This window comes from Chanodichthys erythropterus, chromosome 11, assembly GCF_024489055.1.
Source record: "Chanodichthys erythropterus isolate Z2021 chromosome 11, ASM2448905v1, whole genome shotgun sequence".
NCBI classification, from domain to species: Eukaryota; Metazoa; Chordata; class Actinopteri; order Cypriniformes; family Xenocyprididae; genus Chanodichthys; species Chanodichthys erythropterus.
The window spans coordinates 9,797,110-9,816,948 of NC_090231.1; the positions used below are offsets into that span (position 1 = coordinate 9,797,110).

Below are 19,839 nucleotides of genomic sequence, written 5' to 3' on the forward strand. Positions count from 1 at the left end.
TAACCGAGACGTTCCCATTCAGTCGGTCACGTTCGACGTACGTCGGACAGACCGACGAATAGGAATCCCTACCAAAGCGCCACAGGAGCTGCCCTCTTCCAGCGCTCTGTTGTGAGCCACCTGAACCCCCTTGCCAAAGGACGGTGGGACCAGGCTCACACAGAGAGGGTCGATCACTGTTGTTCCCAAAACCCACTCAGTGCGACAATTTGATAACGCTGGGAAAGCGTAGCCTTACATGCGATAAGGAACGCCGCGGAAGCCATATCCTTCCCCGAAGGAGTTATATGGATAAGTACATATGGACTAACCTTGTAGGTTGTACAACATATGGAAGAACTGGGGTGACTCCACTCGGTGAGAGATGGGTTCTCCCAGAGGGAAAGACACGGGCTTCGTTTAGGAGCAGCCGTGGAAAAAGCCATATGGGATCCCCGTAGGGTCACACATATGGAACCCAGCCTAAATCCGGTTCTCAAGGATACAACGGAGTATAGGGCTGGCGCCAGACGCTCCGCCACGTCGGCTGCCTAAGGGTAACCGGAGGACTCAACAGGGTCTGCCCGTAGGGACTCTTTGGAGAATAGAACGCGCATGTAGCGCAGCAAGCCGACACTAAGCCGGGGCCTCTCCGTGCCTCTGACCTGAGGCGAGAACACGGGAGGAGACCGGCTCGACACGAAGGCTATAGTATCTAGCGAACGTGTTAGGTGTCGCCCAGCCCGCAGCTCTACAAATGTCTGTTAGCGAGGCGCCACGAGCCAGCGCCCAGGAGGATGCCACACCTCTCGTGGAGTGAGCATGCAATCTGAGCCGGCAGGGCACGCCCTGAGCTTGTTAAGCCAGGGCGATGGCATCCACTATCCAGTGGGCCATCCTCTGCTTGGAGACAGCCTTTCCCTTCTGCTGGCCTCCGTAACAGACAAAGAGCTGGTCTGAGGTCCTGAAGCTTCGAGTTCTGTCTATGTACAGTCGCAAGGCGCGAACTGGACAGAGCAAAGCCAGGGCTGGGTCTGCCTCCTCCGAGGGCAGCGCTTGCAGGCTCACTACCTGGTCCCTGAAGGGAGTGGTAGGAACCTTGGGCACATAGCCAGGCCGGGGTCTCAGTACCACATGGCTGTCACCCGGCCCGAACTCTAGGCACGACTCGTCGACCGAAAATGACTGCAGGTCCCCTACCCTCTTGATGGAGGCCAATGCCACCAGCAGCAAAGACTTCATAGACAGAATCTTTAAGTCTGCTGACAGCAAAGGCTCAAAGGGAGCAATCTGGAGTGCTCTGAGCACCAGAGTAAGGTCCCAAGAGGGTATGGAGGGGGGACGAGGAGGATTTAACCGTCTCGCCCCCCTAAGGAACCTGATGACCAGGTCGTGCTGACCAACAGATTTGCCATCTATGTGGTCGTGGTAAGCAGATATGGCAGCAGTATGGACTTTGAGGGTGGAGGGGGACAGCCTACGCTCCAACCCTTGCTGCAAGATGGAAAGCACGACTCCGATCGAGCATCTTCGGGGGTCTTCTCGGCGAGAAGAGCACCACTCGACGAACAGGTTCCACTTCGAGGCATAAGCACGTCTCGTAAACAGTGCAATTGCCGAAGTGATGGTGTTAAGTACCTCAGGGGGTAAGTAACCTAAAACCTCCGCGTCCCGTCCAGGGACCAGACATGGAGTTTCCAGAGGTCTGGACGCGGGTGCCAAAGAGTGCCCCGTCTCTGAGAAAGAAGGTCTTTCCTCAGAGGGATGGGCCAGGGAGGGGCTGTCGCGAGGAGTGAGAGTTCTGGGAACCAGGTCCGGTTGGGCCAGTAAGGCGCAACTAACAAGACCTGCTCCTCGTCCTCCCTGACTTTGCACAGGGTCTGTGCAAGTAGGCTCACTGGGGGAAACGCATATTTGCGCAGGCCCCGGGGCCAGCTGTGAGCCAGTGCATCTGTCCCGAGTGTCCCCTCGGTCAGAGAGTAAAACAACTGGCAGTGGGAGGTTTCTGGTGAGGCAAACAGGTCTACCTGAGCCTCTCCGAATTCTCTCCAGATCAGCTGAACCACCTGGGGGTGGAGTCGCCACTCTCCTGGCAGCGCAGCTCGTGATAGCTCGTCGGCCACACGGTTGAGCACACCGGGGACATGAATGGCGCGAAGCGACCTCAGATGCTTCCGACTCCACAGGAGGAGATGGCGGGCGAGTTGTGACATGCGACGGGAGCGTAGACCACCTTGACGGTTGATGTACGCAACGGTCGCAGTGTTGTCCGTACGGACCAGTACATGCTTGCCCTGAAGCAGGCCTTTGAGGCGGCTCAGAGCAAGGCGTACTGCCAGCAACTCGAGGCAATTGATGTGCCAATGCAGATGGGGTCCCGTCCAAACCCCTGAGACTGCATGCCCTTTGTACGTGGCACCCCAGCCGGTGGCAGAAGCATCTGTGAACACCACAGCATGCCGGGACACCTGTTCTAGGGGCACTCCTGCCCGAAGAAACAAGGGGTCCGACCACGGACTGAAGGTTCGGCGGCACTCCTGAGTGATTGGCACCCGGAACGTGCCGCGCTGCCACGCCCATCTCGGGTCAGAGCATAACAGCACTCTCTCCGATGCTGCAATCGACGTCTGTCCCTCAGCTGGAGCTCTGAATGAAATGCTAGGTTCCCCTATTGAAAAGGACCAGCAATCCAATCCAGAAACTGCACAGCTTGCAATGCGCTAGAGAGGGAGGGGCCCTAGGGGGTTGGTTCCCCGAAGGAACCCCTCAACCTCATGTCACCCAAGCCATATCAGCAAAGTAGACCTCTTCTGGTGCACCAGAGAGGGCGCTACAATGGAGATTATGCAAGGGAACCGCGCATCTAGAGCGCCGAGCGAGCGCTGGGTTGCCGTGACAACCCGCGCTGCAGCCCGGCAGCTCGACGGCACACGACACGCAGAGGAGAGAGAGGTTTGCTCTCGTTGATCTCCACGGTCTCCCAGAGTGTCGGGCAGACCCGCAGCTGTGCTTTTACACACAAGCGGCAGCTGGCCAACAACAGAGGGGACTCAAGCTTCCCGGAGAAAGAAGAGTCACGACCGGCGTGTCGACGTGATCATGTTCTCATATGAAAACATGAACACCCACGAACAACATTTCAGCACGCGCCCAGACATGTGAAACGGTGATCGTGGCCGTCAGTGAGGACAGGAACGACCGCATCCAGAAACACAAGTAGGATGTCGTCTTTAAAAAGACGCGAATCTACTTGTGTAAGCTCTTTCAGGGACTTTACTCTTTTAGAAGTGCTGAAGCACGCAGGGGAACGGCCACCGCAACACAGACAGGGATTGTGTGCAGCCTGTCGTGTGCTTTCTCTCTCTTTGAAGGCGCTCACTCTTACCAGCCGTAAAAACGGCTTTTCAGCACTCAAAAGCGCACCGTACCGGCCGTGAGAACAGCCTTCTGACGCTGTCAAACAGCTATTTGCTCAAAAACGGCAAACGAAACAAAAACAGAAAAAGAGAGGACTTCGACCCCGCTGCTGTGCTGTTCGCCCGCACTCGGAAAAAAAGAGAAGTTCAACCAAAAAGCTTGACTCGTCTTCTAGCAGACACTCGCTTGCAGAGAACAGGAACAAACACCGTTCGGCTCCGAAGCGAAAAGCTAAAGATGCAACGCACCTGCTGCTCATTATATACCCGCACTGCGAGGCGAGCAGCTGATGCATATGATTGCATGCCACTGTGCATTGGCTCGTTTTAGTTACACTCGAAGTAGATTGGCCTCTCTATAACGAGATTCCTATTCGTCGGTCTGTCCGACGTACGTCGAACGTGACCGACTGAATGGGAACTAGGAGTTGTTTAAATTGTCAGAGGTGAAGTCAGGGACGTGGGAACTATATTGTAAGAGGGGGGGCGGGATTTTTTTGGGGGGGGGGGGTATGCACGTGACGTCACGTGACGTATATGCACGTGACGTCACCGTCGACCGTTACGACTGCGGTCACTCCCACTGAGTGGCGAAAGACTGAAGGGGCTCGCACACCGGCCGCTCAGCGCCGCGACACGTCTTTCAAACTAATTTCAAATTCGAACGCATTGTTTTCTATTGTTTTCTGAGACGTAGCTAGGCGCCGCGGACAGGTGCCGAATGTCGCGTACACTCATAGAAAACAAAGCGTTCGAATTTGAAAGACGTGGCGCGGCGCTGAGCTTCGTGTCCGGTGAATGCTGCGTTAACCAGCATTGGTTTTCAGCGTGAATGTCGCGAAAAAAAAACACAAAACACATCCAAAACGGGAAAGAGCATTGTGATTGACTGTACAAATAGATTTGGCACAAAATCTGAGGTATACATTTAAAACTGCAGAACAGGGAAAAAAGCAAATGGATCACTGTAATTCACAGAAACAGCTAGACCTCAGGCAGAGAAACATGGATTTGCAGTTATCATTTTGTGTCAAAATGTTGGATTTTGAGGTAAAATCATACCGTATTGTATTGTTATATTATGTTGACAATTCATCAATTAAATATTTACCATCTTATATTCTGCATAATTGGGTGTTTTTCAATAAACAACACTGACAAAACCTATACTATAAAACTATTTGTTTTAGGGCTGGACAATATGACGAAATAACATTGATATAAGTGATTACGCGGATTTAAACCTACCGATATTGCATATAAAATATTCACAGGCAGATTTGCTTTAGGTATTTCCCAGCCGTCGAAATCAGGCACATATAAATGTCAGGAAACACGACTCCAGGCTGCATGTCAATATCTATGGATTAGGTTTATTTGACAAGTTGTAAGGAACACTTTCGAGTCCAACTTTTAGTGTAATTCGCGTTTTCGCAGTTTCCTCTATTAAATCCAGTCATGCAGCAGGTTCTTTTGCCACTCAGTCCAGCTGAGGGAGCGCGCTTTCGGCGGGAAAGTGATGTCGATGCATACCCTCTATAATTTTATGACACAAAATTTTGAAATGTAGGCTTAAATCAAACACATTTTAATTCAGATTCTGTGTGTATATATATATATATTTATATATATATATATATATATATATATATATATATATATATATATATAAAACGGAAAACAAAAACAACGAAAAAAAAACAGCTGGCTGACCCCTAGAGGGGTGGGGGGCGGCCGCCCCCCCAGTTCCAACGTCTATGGGTGAGGTCAGATTTGTATTGAGAATTTCCACGACAGCCAGAAATGATGAACATTATTAATCAGACAGGGTATTTGTGAGAATATATGCCATTATAACCATAAATTCTGAGGCTTTACATGGCTTTATTTGTAAACATATTGCAGACAGTTAATATAATAACACTACAAAAAGCACTTAGTAGACAAGTAATGGGTTTAATTTGGTTCCCTGGACTATTTAGACACAGACTACACTTAGGTGTTAGATATGTGTCTACACTGTATTTTATATGTATATTAATAAACTAATTATTCATTTAAAAAAGACATCATATGCATTTCTTCAGACTTTAACAATAGCCTTCCCAAGTCCATCGCCCTTCAGCATCTTCACGAAGGCAGTCGGCATGTTTTCAAAGCCAACAGTGACCACTTCTTTCATCTTCAGCTTGCCCTGCAGGGAAACATTTGAAAGTGTCTACATACCAGTTCACTTTCTCATTCACAGGCTGGTACTGACTGTTAGCTGCATAATGTCAATTATTCAATGAACTTCTGGTCATGAGCTATCAGTAGAATGATCAAATACTATTTCATTGTTTTAAGCAGTTTACCTCTTTCATCCATTTAAGCAATCTCTTGACAGATTCTTCATCTTTGTGTCTCCATCTTCTCGCCATAAAGCCTTCTACCATCAGTTGCCGTGTTATTATTTCATGGTGAGGATAAGGACCTGAGACAGAAATTCAATATTCTGATGTTGCACTGTATGGCTTGCATTTTTTCATATTCTCTACTGTCCTCTGGTGGTTGTAATTTGAAACTATTTAAAAGTGTTGTTTTCTTTTTCTCTAAATTGTTTTATTCTAATATTAAAATGTGACATTGCACACTACAATCAAAATACATAGGTTACATAATCAGAATACATGCAAAAAAATAAAAAATGAATTGCCTTAGATTCATAAATGTGTCAGTGGCTGTTAAAGTATGAAATGTAAGGAGCCCTTAAAGCAACACCATGGAACATTTGCTCACGGTTCCCCCATGTGGTTGATAAGCGCAATTGTCTGTTACTAGTGACGTAAATACTGTCGGAGCCCCGCCCCTTTTTAGCGTTGCGCTCGTTGTCTTTTGACTTCCGGTTTGTATTTCCACAGCTATATTACATTTATGAATGAACTGCTCGTTTTAAAATCTTCATGACCTACTGACATTTGTTAAGACATCTACTTTAAACATAACAATGCTCATGATAACTTTCATAAACTCTACAACAAGTAAATCTACTTAAACCAACTAATTATTCTTTGACAGCGATGCCATAGAAATGTAGAGCTACCGCAAAACAGAAGTTCAAAGACAATTTTATAAAGATGGCGGCGCGCTTGTTTCTCTGGTGAATAAGGTCTATAAGCTTCCCAGTGGGCAGTGCAATAGAGTACCTCAGATATGATATGTTTTTGTAGGCAAAACCCGAAAGCGAGTTAGCATTTTAGGACTTCCAGTTCCATCGCCCTATGAGTTTTTTTAATGGGTTATCGCCTGAAACAAGGTCTGTGGTTAACAAAGCCCCTAAATATTTACATGTTTTGATCTATGAAATAAAACACACCAGTTATAACCCGCTTGTGATTTTTTTAAAAGCTTTATTGTGTCTTAAAAACGGCGGTTGCTAACAAGTTGCTAAAAGAGACTACTTCCTTTGGCGGGGACCTTAGACGTCATCATGACAAACAGGACATTTGGACAGCATTTCTCATGAAAAAGTGGATAAGTATTCATACACAGCGCAGATCATAATCAGCGAGAATGTTTTTAAATAAAGTTTGAGGACGCTTGGTGGTGACGACGTTGATCCGCGACCATGGTATGCTGTAGTCCGTTTATAGCCTGCTGTTAGCTTTTTATATCTGACCACTTTATTTAGGCTTCAAAATCTATAATGTTGTGTCAACTTGTAAAGATTGTAGTGTCATAACCCTTTATTAAACACAGAGCTTATTTTTTGCGATTTTTTTTTAGCATCTCCATGTCCCTTTAGTTGCTTGTAAACAACAACAAAAAAAATAATAAAATTTAAAAAAAAATTAAGACATACACATCTGAGGTGTTGTGTCATTGTATGTGGCTATTGCACCGCAGACAGCAATACGACCACCTGGCTTCATGTTTTTCAGTGCTGCTGTAAAGAAGGGCCCTCCCATCTGGAGAACATTACACACACACACACACAGATTTCCTTCATTTGAAATGTGAACAATTGTGATATTTTATCTGAGAGCTTATAAAAATCATAAGAATATTTGTAGCGGATTTAAAAAAAATACACATAATGATATCTGGTATTTTAATTAAAAGAACAAAAGAAGCGCCTAATGATTCTGAATGAAGTGTTAGTTGTGTTTGTGTGCTTACTGCTATTGAGACTCAAAGCATTATAAAAGACATTGTGATCATGACATATTTTTTTCTTTCAGAATATGTGTCGCTGCCTTCATTTCAGTGATTACATTACCCAGGCATCCCTAAGGAACCAAGGGCCAGGGACATTGGGATGTCGCTGGGCCATTCAGATACTATCCGGGTCAAGATGGGCCCAGCTGAACCCTTCGCTTTGGTTACAGTGTGAGTCCTCCATCCACAGTCAGCAACCGCGTAACATCCCTCAGGAAATGCTGGGTCCTTGCTCTTCAGTACACTGCCAATCAAACAAGAGTTAAGATATTTATTTGATGATATGAATTATTTGTTCATGCACAGACTTGTTTCCTCACTTGAATGTTTTACGGTGTAACTTAATAATGCAATATAGCCTAAAGGCTCAAATTTTCTAGTAAACTGAGTTTCTTTGTTGCTCAAGATTTTTCCCACTCATCTAAGTGCAGGTGTCTTCATGCAACTGAAACCACCTTGATGAGTGGCTGAAGAGCCTGAGCAACAGATCCAGATGCCTAAACATTTTCTGAAGAATATTACAATATATTATTCAACATTTTACAATTAATTAGATACGTTTTCTTTCCCTTTTCACCAAGGAACATGCTTTATTTTCTGAAATAAATCTATTGTGTATCACTAATAAAAAGTGTAATTAAAATGTAACAATGCTTATAATATTTGTTCTTTCCTTACTTTGCCTGCTGAGTTCCATACTGTACATCCCCCTCTTTTTGCCACATTTTACTCAGAGCTCTACAGGAGACATTTAAAAATATGGGCTATTCTAGATACACATAGTATAGCAATACAGATATGTTCTAATAAGAAAGACTATTTACCTCATATATGGATCAACACTGAAATAAATCGCCTCCACAAGCACGTCTGAAGCAAAAGCGATCATGATAAATCAGTGAGGCGTAGCACAGGTAGCAAAAAGACAAATATATGAATTATCTTATACCTCCATCTTGAAGCTCTGGCAGAACTTCTTCTCTTAGTTCAAAGTTACTTTCCTTAGGAAAGCCCTCAAAGTGTTTTTTGAGGATCCACATCTTTGCTTTAGCCATGATTGTATGTCAAAAGCTGCACAGGCAGTTTTCAAACTGGAAGTCTGTCATTCTAAAATGTATTTAAAAATGCATTCTTAATCAACACACATGCAACACAAAAGCTACTCAAATTTTGTCCTGGATGAAATACATGAATCTTTCCTTTCCCAGGAGAGGCTCCCGACTCTCCTTTATGAACATTTATTATGAACTACGATTTCATAGAACCACAAGATGTCAGTGTTCACTAAAGTATTAAAGGAGATTTGTGTTGTGTCATTGTATATCACTGCCCAATCCTCAGTGCAGGTCATAAAAATACTTATTTTTAACTTTAATTTTTTAAGCTCATGTAAATCCTCTGCGTTTATATCTTCTAAAAAGTTTGTAGCATCAGTCTCTTACTCTCATATTGTTGTTGGAAACTTAAGATTCTTATAAACAGTTAAAAGGGAAGCCTAATCAGATTCTCAAGATAATGGTTAGATGAAAATATTACTTTTATTGCAAAGAAACCATATAACCTTGTGTGGTAGATTTTCCCCCTATGCACCTGACTTAAGTTTTTTCTGATCCTGGGGCGTCTCCTAATCGAGACCCAATAATATTTAGGTCAACGTCTTGACCTTTTTAAACCTAGTGCTCCCAAACTTGCTGTGCAGCAATAACCAGAGAAACTCCAGTTGTTGTCCTTCAAAGCTTTTAATCACAGCCGGGAGGGTTCTCATCAATCCCAGAGAATCTCTCCCTGATTAAAGGAATATAGCAGGTTTTATAGGATTTCAGGTACATTTCACAGTCAGTATAGTTTGATCTATTATTCATAATCATCATCATCCTTAATATGATTGGTTCAGATTTAAGAAAAATTACTTAGTTCCTCTGCCCCGCTCACTGGCGGAGTAAATTTAGATTAGAACAACTGAATCACAGGATCATCACAAAAATATCACCGGGTTAATAGTTTATTGATTACTCAACAGGTCAAAACAATTTTCATAGACTATTTTTTAAGGATGCTGTCTAGCCAGCACAGCAGAATTTTTCCATTTGTTACAACACTCAGTCCTAGTGACTATTTCTCTATTTCAAAGTTAGCTTGTTAGGCCTGTAGAAGAAAAGAAATGTCAGTTCATAATTAATTAGTTAAAAAATTCCATCACACCTTTCTTATCGAATTGCACAAGTGTCATAAAAAAATCATGCTGTTTATGACTCAGCATATTTAGTTTTCTTTTTATGATGGGATTTAGAAATGCTGAATAATTCTGAGCCACAGTCATTTAAGACTTAATAGGCTTATATATTTTAACCTTGGCATACAAATCTTTTATATGCTTATATTACAAAAAAACACAAAACATTTTATTTCTGCTTTGTGCATATTTGTCCTAGTGGAGGAGGAAAATGTGACACTCATTATCAAAAATCGTACAAAAACTTTATTTGTAAACCAAAGTAAAGGACACAACATTGTCAATGCTGTGTCTATGCCAAAATCCCAAAAGAACATTGTTGTAATATGAGTAAACCACCGAAGCATCAGACTTTAACAATGGCCTTCCCAATGTTTTCCCCCTTGAGCATCCCCATGAATGCAGCAGGCATGTTTTCAAACCCAACAGTGACATGTTCCTTACACTTCAGTTTTCCCTGTAAACGAGAAGAGACACTGCATCATTATCCATATATGAATATGAAGATAGAGTATTAGACATATTTAGATTTTATAGTATTAACCAAACATTCTGATTTACCTCCTGCATCCAGGTCAACATTCGCTTTAGAGACTCCTCATTTTTATGTGCCCACCTGGTCATCAAGAAACCTTCCATTTTCAGCTGATTAAAAATCATGTGCATGTGTACATAAGGACCTTTTTAAAAAAAGAGATACACATTAATCACAGCTGTAAATGAACAAGTGTCTATGTCTACCCAATTCTTCAAGTTTAATTGTATGCTTCAATAATGGTGACTATACATGTTTTTCACATTATTTAAGGTACTGACTCTAGTGTAAAGGTCATTCAAAGCACCCTCTCCTGAACGGTGTTCGAAATCGTCCCATATACCCTCATTCACTATTCCCTACATTACTCCACTAATATAGTCCACTTGAAGGAGACAACAACTACGAGTGAATTCAGACACTGAGTGGACACTGGAAAGGCTGCCGCTTTTGCATAGTTTCTGCTCGCTGTTTAATAATCATTTGAAACTTAGCAAACTGGAAGCTCCAGTAATAATGAAAAGAATTATCTTGAACTCAAACATAAACACTAGCATGTATACGCCTTAAACAATTTGATAATCAGTTAAAAAGGAATGTATACCAGTATGATATTCCTATATTCATGTCATATCATTTGGATTTGGAAAATGGATGGTTAGATGATTGACCTGATTAACTAGGGCCATCTTCTGGCGAGTCGCGGGAATGCATTCGGCACTACCCTCACAGTGCATTATGGTTATTTTCTGGCCGTTGAGTTTACATCAGTTGTGCATTTGTTATTGCAATGCATAATGGGACTGAATAAGTGCACTTGATAACGTCCACTACGGGGCCTGGCTCAGACAGCACCTAAACCCTCACAGTCCGCACTTTCACGGCATAATGGCGCTTTGACTGCCAGGTAAAGTCCTCTGTGTAGCTCAGTCTTGTGGGCTCAGCAGAAGTGCGCATCGAGGGTGCATAGCAGCCGCAAAGGGGGCGCTCATGAGCACCCTTCTTTAAGCTTAAATGACGAAAGGGACACCCTACGGTCTTGTGGACTTAACAGACACGCGCACGCAGTGGCCATTGTAAGTCCACAAGACCGAAAGTGTACATGAAGTGTGCCATTTGGGACAAGGCCATGGTTTCAGACACCAATACAAATGGCTGTCCACTCAAATAGAGCCCTATTTAAAGGGATAGTTCACCCAAAAATGAAAATTTGCTGTTAATTTACTCACCTTCAGGCCATCCGAGATGAAGGTGACTTTTTTGCTTAAAGAACAGTAAAGAAGATTTTTTAGCTTATTTTATTCATAAGAATGGAAGTCAATGGTTGCAGTCACTTTGAGATTCATTGACGATACATTGAGGTCTTGAGAAGCCAAACGATCGGTCTATGCAAGAAACTGAACAGTCTAGTGTTACATTGAAATCAACCATTGTGATGACCGGAACTTTTAAACAGCTTTCGACGTTTGTAATACCGGTGAACACGTGCCCTCCCTCTCTGTAGTACACAAACAGCGTAAGTTTACGTGTGAGGTCGCTCCCATGCATAGTTCATTATGCGAAAGAAGCTTGCACTTCAGATTGTCGTGAACGCGGTCAGGACAGTTTGCCAAGGCTGTGAATTAGAGGTAAAAATGTTGAAAATAATGTTCAGTTTCTTGCATAGATTGAACGTTTACCTTCTTAAGACCTCAATGTATCGTCAGGAGCCGAGGGTATTCATTTTGTTTTGTCTGCATGTTTTTTTTTTTTTTATCTCAAAGTGACGGCACCCGTTGATGTCCATTATATGAAACACTGAGGACCACTGTTTCAGCTAAAAATTGTCTTTACTGTCCTACTGAAGCAAAAAAGTCACCTACATCTTGGATGGCCTGAGGGTGAGTAAATTAACAGCAAATTTTGATTTTTGAGTGAACTATCCCTTTAAGTCTTTAGGGGGCGATTTCGATCACAGCCCAGGTTAACAGCACCATAAGAATCAAACACATAAAGAGACACAAACCTGTTTGTGGGGTGGTATCATTATAGAGAGAAATTCCTCCACACACAGCAATACGTCCAAAAGACTTCATCTGCGCAATAGCAGCACTTGAAAAAGGGCCACCCACCTAGAAACCAAACCAAAACAATGAATAATCAAAGCTGTCTTTTTAAAATGAAAAAGGTCCACAAAAAGGTATTGTTATTTGTAAGTTAGTATCAGAAAATGCATTAACCTACTAGTATCAATCAGTTCTTACATTCTCAAAGTAGCAGTCGTATCCTTCAGGTGAAGCTTTCTTCAGCGCTTCCTCCAGTGAGGGGACATTCTTATAGTTAAAGGCCTGGTCAAAGCCCAGCTCCTTCAGGTACGCCACCTTGTTATCACTTCCTGCGGAACCCACAACCTTGCAGCCTTTAAGTTTGGCAATTTGACCGGCTACAGAGCCCACCGCCCCCGCGGCTGCATTCACCAGTAAGGTTTCTCCTGATTTGATGGCACAGACCTCCTCCAAACCGTAGAGTGCAGTCAGCCTGTGGTGCACAGTTATTTATCATCATTCATGTATCCTTTAATACAATTTGATTTCTATGTGGTGCCACAAAAAAGATCAAGTACAATTTGTAAATAAGTTGAAACTGGATTGCATCAGAATTAAGGTCCGTTCAGACCAGGAATGATAACTATAAATATAAATATATTAGCAACCACAAAAGCACACGATAACATTCTGTTTTTTATAAGTGTGCGCTGCAGTAAAGTCTGCCGCTTCAAATGCTTGAGCATTTTGACATTGGATAGGTTCTGATTGGCTGTCAATGTTGCTATCTTTCATCAATAAAAAAAACTGCAAAAAAATCTGAAAGTGATTCCTAAAAATATTGTTCCTCTATGTCACTATCATTATAGTTGTGGTGTGGACTTCCCTATTCTTATAGAATCAGAATGATTATTAAAACCTTTTATTACGTGTCTCTGTGGAACACTTGATTCTGATTGGTCACTCGCGCCATCCAGCGGTATGTTATCCCCTGATAACATCCGGTAAAAACTAATAATACAGGTTCATCTGGGTAACTGAACACTGAAGCCAGCACTTTACGCTTGCTAGGAATGGTTTTTCCTTTAAAAAGTTTTGTGTTTGGTGAGCTAATAAAAGTGTTACGGACAGCTCTGCTTATTAACTGCTTCTCTCCTGAACTGACACTTTAGCACGCTATTCAGCACAAACTCCGACTTACAGTCAATTTCACTGGTTAAGGTTAGGATGTAGGGTAGGGTTAGGGGTTACAATTTGTTGTAGCATAGCATTGTAGGAAATCAGCATTGTGATTGAAATGACCAATAAAATCTTTACAAATCTTTACTTACGGCTGTGGGGTTTGCACTGAAATGGATTGGGGGGGAAATTCAAACAGGCGTGTCATGTGTCTGTCTGTCTATGGGAGGAAGCCATGCCCATTTTAGAGTTCCCAACCCCTATTTGGAGATTTCCAGGCTGCAGCTATACCCTTCTCTCCGTTAAATGTCTATCTAGTTTAAACTTGTGTTTAAAGACCAAAAACACTTCTGAGAACATGTTTAAAAGTGATCCAAAACAAATCACACTAAGCAAATTATGTTGGCAACAAATGTTTGTTGTGTAAAGCCAGAAGAGAATTACAAAACACATTTACTTTTCCCAGAACACTAATGTCTACTTACAACATGTGTGATGCTCTTTGATGTGATCAAATAAAACATCAGATAATGACTAGTATATCACAGTGGATTAAACCTTTGACCTATGTGATGGAATTTTTTAATTAATCACAACTAACATTTCTTTTTCCTTGCAGGAATAACATTTATATAATCTTGAAACCTACATGTCCTCAAACCTTGGGGCTAAGTCAGTGTGTGTCTGAATCATGTCCAAATATTAAGAAAGGAAATGAAACTTGAGGACAGCTAGACAACCATATAAATATAATAGCCCCATGATAGTGAGTAACAAGCAAACTAATAAACACATGATTTGGGAAGATTACTTTACCTAGTAACAGACAGGTTTGACATCTGAAGAACCAATCATATCCTCCTGAGATCCAGGAAAAAAATGTTTTTTGAATTTAGTTTTATTTTTATTTTTTCTTCACGCCATTATATCGTTTAGAGCATAAGAAACAAAATTTTAAAAAATAACATTTTTGGAAAATTATATTTTATTCATATGTTATGATATGTCCTCTGTAGTGGACACCACGACTAAGTTGTTTAAAAAAAATAACATGGCATGAAATTACATGTATAGGCAAAAACAATGGGATTTATTTATTATTTTTTTATCTTTGTATAAAGATGATTCTCAACTATGTTATGAAAGATATAATGGAATTAATTGATATACCATTTTATTTTATACAATATGTGGGTAAAATAGTCATACGTGGACTTCCCCATTCAATACAATGTATCTAATTTGCATATTAATGTGTTCTTGGACCAACATGTAATGAAAAAAGAAGTGTAATAATGGGAGTAATAATTGGCAACATTTTCATACTTATATCTAATAATTAATAGGAATATTTATATATAATTTCTTTCACTTGTTGTATGTCCTAAAATGCCTGATAAACATGATTTAAATCCTGGTGTCCTCTACAGAGGTCATGTATAATCAATGTCCTGTTTCGTGACAGAAAGTCATATTTTGATTTGAAACCCCATAACATTTTCCTGAGATGTTGATTTATAACAAACTATTTGAAAATTAATCCGATTTAAATGATAATTACAAAATATTGTCATATTTCCATAAGAATGCTCATTTTTAGTTATATTTAAATACCAAGAAGTTGTGGTTTTCATGGCGAAACCAATAAAAATTTGGTATCTCTGCAAAGCCCTGAATGTGCCCTTTACAGGACATCCAGACTTAAAACTGTGACATGTCGTCGATTAGGAGACATGCTAGAGTATAAATTAAGCATCGATTAGGAGACGACCCAGGTGAACTCAAGTCAGGTGCAGAGGGGAAAATCTACTACACCAACCTTTCCAAGACCATTTGGGAAAAGAAACAATTGTGAGTTTGAAAGAAGCAGTGGGGTTTACCCTGGCATGCCCATGGCTCCGACAGCATGAGAGAGAGGGACATCTTGAGGCCAGTCATCTGAGATTTTGGTGAGATCACTCCCATCTGACACAGTATGTGTTCTCCAACCACATTGAGCAACCACATGACAGCCCACAGGAAATGAAGGATTATTACTTTTAATCACCCTATAGTCAAAACAGAAGAAAGAAGAGACATTGATTGGCAAATTAAATGATCAGGTTAAGAAAGTGAAGATTTTTTTTTTTTTTTGAAAGTGGTTTATAAACAACCAACTCCAATATAATTTATAGTCATGTGAAGCTAAAGTTGTGATAATCTTTTCTTCCCTATTGTGACATATAACCAAGTGAAACAACTTGTTGAACAAGAAAAATAAGTAGTGTGGGACTTGATTTTATCCATCAGGAATTTATCGGATCTTTGTGGTTTGCTACTGCAGCAATCTCATGTGAGGGACAGGTTGTCCTAATGTCCTTGCAAGACAGAGGGGAAGTTACTTTTATTAAAGATTACAAGGTCACGTGAATAAAAAAATAATAATGATGTGCACAGATTTCATAAAAAATAAGAATTGTCCATTTTGATTCTGTGACTTTAAAAAGGAGAGAAATTGTCCCATTTAAAAGTAATATTGTATAAACAAACTGGTGGGCTCGTTTGCTGCAGTCCGACACGGAACGCACATTTCAAAGTATTCTAGTTCTACTTTGAAATGTGCGTTCCGTGTCGGAATGTCTGTCTTTGTTTTGGTCTGTGTGAAACAGTGTGCTGCCAGCGCTAGCATTATTTTTCTGAGAAACAAGTAGGTGAACTTAGCATGTTTCCTAAATGTTGCAAACATAGCTTTATTAAAGTAAAAATATGTATAGCCCCTTTAAGGCTTTTGGGAAAAAAGAAAAAAAGACTGGTCACGTCATTGAACCAGACAACACAGATGGAGGACAATAAATGTACAAATTATTTTTGCTCTTAAAGCTTGTTTATAATTAAAAGTCACACGCTAAGTTTTTTCTTTTTCTTTTGGGCATTATTGGTATTTTGGTTACACAATAAATTGTATTTAATTTGATTTCCATTTAATTCATAGTAAATTATCGTAGTCTCCCCCACAGGAAGCAAAGACTGAGAACATTATTTGACACATATTATTCATTTAATAAATTTTACTAGTAAAATCTGTGTCCCATTCACTGAGAGAGACACTATATGACAGCAAGGAGAACATAGGAAAATGTGAACCATTTAAATGCTGTAATTTTGCATAATTTACAATGCATAATAATGCATAATATGTGTATGTAATTAAATGTAATATGCTATGAAATTAAAATTAATTTCAATAAATAAAAATACTGTTAAAAATCACACATTATTTGTTTGTCACATGTAGTAGACCATTTTTGTGCCGTGGGTAATAGGAGGATTTTTCGCCCGGCTACCACCGCAAGTATATTTCAAACCTGTGGGAAGCACTGATATATATATACCAGAATGTACTATATTAAAATACACTTAAATTCTACATACATTTATGATGATGACTTGTTTATTGGAACAATGTTTATTGTGTTATTGCCTACATTGGCTTGTGTACTTGATGCAATAAAGAAAAAATGCATGAAAAAGGGGTAGTATTACATAACAATAAACCATCCTTAATCATTTACTTGTTATCTCTACTCTTGTAATCTCTTTCTTTCACTTTCACTTTCAGTCAGCAGGGATTCCACAAATTTGGCGCCGCGGTGACGTCACACACACACGCAACAAAATCACGTGTCTGACAAGCGGTTAAAAAACCCGCCAAAATGGCTAGTGGGAGTGGCTGTTTTACCCGCCAAACCCATCTGAAATTTGGCGGGTTGGCGGCTTTTCATGTCAAGCCCTGATGCCCTGATGGACAGTGATAACAAATGTATTTTTTCTCTAACGATAACCACGGTTGGGAAGTTCCCATTTCACACTGACTGAATAATCATTGATGAAAGACATTTTCTCTTACTTGGCAACTTGAGTACCGATCATCACGTCTCCTTCCTGCATTGAAACACTACTGTATGGTCTAAAGGAAATTAAAAAGATAAAATTGTATATTTAGAGAAAATGAAAATGAATGCCTCAAACATTTCACACAAATCAAACAAGGAGGATCCGTATAACTTAAAGTAATCAGGCTCTTAAATGCAGATATTAGTGCACTTTTTCTCACTCACCGCATGTAAGGGTCCACACTAAGGAACAGTGCCTCCAAAAGAACCTCTGAAATAAGAGAATGGGGTTCAGTAGAACAAATAAGGAAAATAATATTAATATTAAATGTAAAGAGCACAAACCTCCATCTTTGGGCTCAGAGAGCTGCTCTAGTTTAAGCACAAAGTCGGAGTCTTTGGGAAAGCCCTTAAAGTGCTTCTTCAGGACCCAGGTTTTAGCTTGAGCCATTGTTCTTTGTTGGTGACTGTAAAAATGAAAGTGAAAGTATACATAAGTTAACACATGCAAACTGTAAAAAGAAAGTTGTGCAACGTTAAAACGCAGTTGATTTGCTCACACGTGACATCAGCAATAAAGAAAAATCTCTCCTAGTATAGCCTACTTACCCTTAATCCTTCGTACACGAAGCTTTCTATACTTCTGGTAATGCGCACACAGTAGAGAACTTATTTAAGGCCACCCACCCACATCGTGTCTCCGTCAGGTTATCTGATTGGCCGACTAGATCTGTCAATAATTTTCAATAAAGAGGCTTCTGATTTCCCTAGTTTAGTAGTCAGGGCACTGATCAGGGAGTCGACACATTCATTTACATGGTAAACTGATACACAAAATAGGAAGCTAGGGGGCTGTTTAAGACGCAGGGAAAGTCTATATATTTGTATACAGTTTTACACAGCATTATAATTTTATTTCAGCGTCTATAAATAAGCTTTTGAATAATATAATTCGAGAAACCACCCCTAGCTGATGAAAGACTGAGAACAATGCATACTAAGTCTTTTATTGCGATATTTACTGATGGATCAAAAGAACCTGGAAATAGGCTACTGTATTTGCTTTTGTTATTCCAGAGCTAGAGATAGGGAAAGAACACCTGACAGTTGAACTGTTTACGGTTGAACTATAGCAGGGATGGGAGGGGAAGGAGGAGGAGGAGGCCTGAGTCTAGCTAGCCTCTGTTTTGTTTGACAACACTTCGAACAAGTGTCAACAGGAAGTTACTCCACCCAGGATCGCTTAGAGAACCTTTACATGAAGTACAATGGGTAGAACATAATACGCTTAAAATGGCAGTAAAGCTCTGATAGTTTATCAGCATTGGTTTCTTTACAGTTTTTATCATCTCATAACAGACCTGATATTGGGTTAGGGGGTTAGGGTTAGGGTTATATGAAATATATGAAATTCTGTACAGACTAAATCATATAGGAGTAAGAATGAGATTTATGTGGATACCAGCACATAGGGAATTGAGGGGATTGAGATGGCTGATGTTTTAGCAAAGCAAGCTCTAAAACAAGACAGACTAATTGAGGTATTATACAGTAAAGCAGAAATTAAAGCAATAATACGCATTAATATAATGAATGCTTGGCAAAAACAATGGGATGAAGGAAGTAAAGGACGTCAAAGAAGTAGAAAAAATGAAATCAATAGGAAGAACTTCCAATGAGCAAACTATAATATCAAGGATGAGGTTAGGACATCATGGGTTAAATAAAACAATGTATTTATTGAGAAAGAACCCTTTAGGTATGTGTGATTATGGAACAGAAGAAGAGACAGTAGAGCATGTTATTTGTCAATGCATGAAATATAAGACACAAAGAATAAGGTTTAAGGTAAAGAAATATGGGGTGAATGAGTTGAATCTTAAGAATAAATTAAATGAAGAAATAATCATTAAAGTTGTATTTATTTATTTATTTATTTTTTAAAGAAACTGGATTAATTGAAAGAATTTAAATGAATTATTTATTACTATTACTATTATCATTATTATTATTATTTGTAGAAAATACCAATCTCTGGCCTACACTCCAGTACAGCAGGTGGCGGATATGCACCTTAATTGTTAGTTGCCTCCCGCCAATAAAAATACAAGAAGAAGACCACCCACAGAATATATGAAATTAAAGTTATAGTTAAAAAGCAAATAATTCAAAGATGGCAACAAATGTGGGAAACAGGAAATAAAGGTAGACATATGTATGAAATACAACCAAAAGTGGGGAAAAGTAGGTACTCAGGTGGAAGTACAAGAGAGGAAAACATTTTATCCAGACTCAAAATAGGACATACAGGACTTAATAAAACAATGAAATTGAAGGCACACTCAGCATAACTTTGAAATTGCCTCATAACTATGACACCGCATACCATAGGAGTCCAAGAAGC

The 19,839-nt window shown here is 40.5% G+C and overlaps 1 protein-coding gene and 1 pseudogene across 1 annotated transcript; both read right to left on the reverse strand.

Moving 5' to 3' along the window:
* The window catches only part of LOC137030958 (prostaglandin reductase 1-like), a 15,564-nt pseudogene extending 6,917 nt beyond the window's left edge, over nucleotides 1–8,647 (reverse strand).
* A 675-nt stretch (nucleotides 8,648–9,322) lies between these two features.
* On the reverse strand, nucleotides 9,323–18,167 carry LOC137030206 (prostaglandin reductase 1-like). The gene is made up of 9 exons (XM_067400390.1): nucleotides 18,045–18,167; nucleotides 17,781–17,902; nucleotides 17,661–17,706; nucleotides 17,450–17,509; nucleotides 15,444–15,611; nucleotides 12,604–12,877; nucleotides 12,366–12,471; nucleotides 10,387–10,505; nucleotides 9,323–10,282 (listed from the first exon to the last, which is right to left on the reverse strand). Exons 2-9 carry the CDS (start codon nucleotides 17,884–17,886, stop codon nucleotides 10,172–10,174), a joined length of 990 nt encoding a protein of 329 aa, XP_067256491.1. The 5' UTR covers nucleotides 17,887–17,902; nucleotides 18,045–18,167; the 3' UTR covers nucleotides 9,323–10,171.
* Nucleotides 18,168–19,839: the final 1,672 nt, after the last annotated feature.

What these genes read in the sequence shown, in the direction of transcription:
- LOC137030206 (XM_067400390.1), bottom strand. Translation starts at nt 17,886, where the DNA reads ATGGCTCAAGCTAAAACCTGGGTCCTGAAGAAGCACTTTAAGGGCTTT. An exon ending in AGTGTGGACCCTTACATGCG is followed by an intron (nt 17,510 to 17,660) that starts GTGAGTGAGAAA and finishes AATTTCCTTTAG; the next exon opens with ACCATACAGTAGTGTTTCAA. An exon ending in TGATACCACCCCACAAACAG is followed by an intron (nt 10,506 to 12,365) that starts GTTTGTGTCTCT and finishes TTTTTTAAAAAG; the next exon opens with GTCCTTATGTACACATGCAC.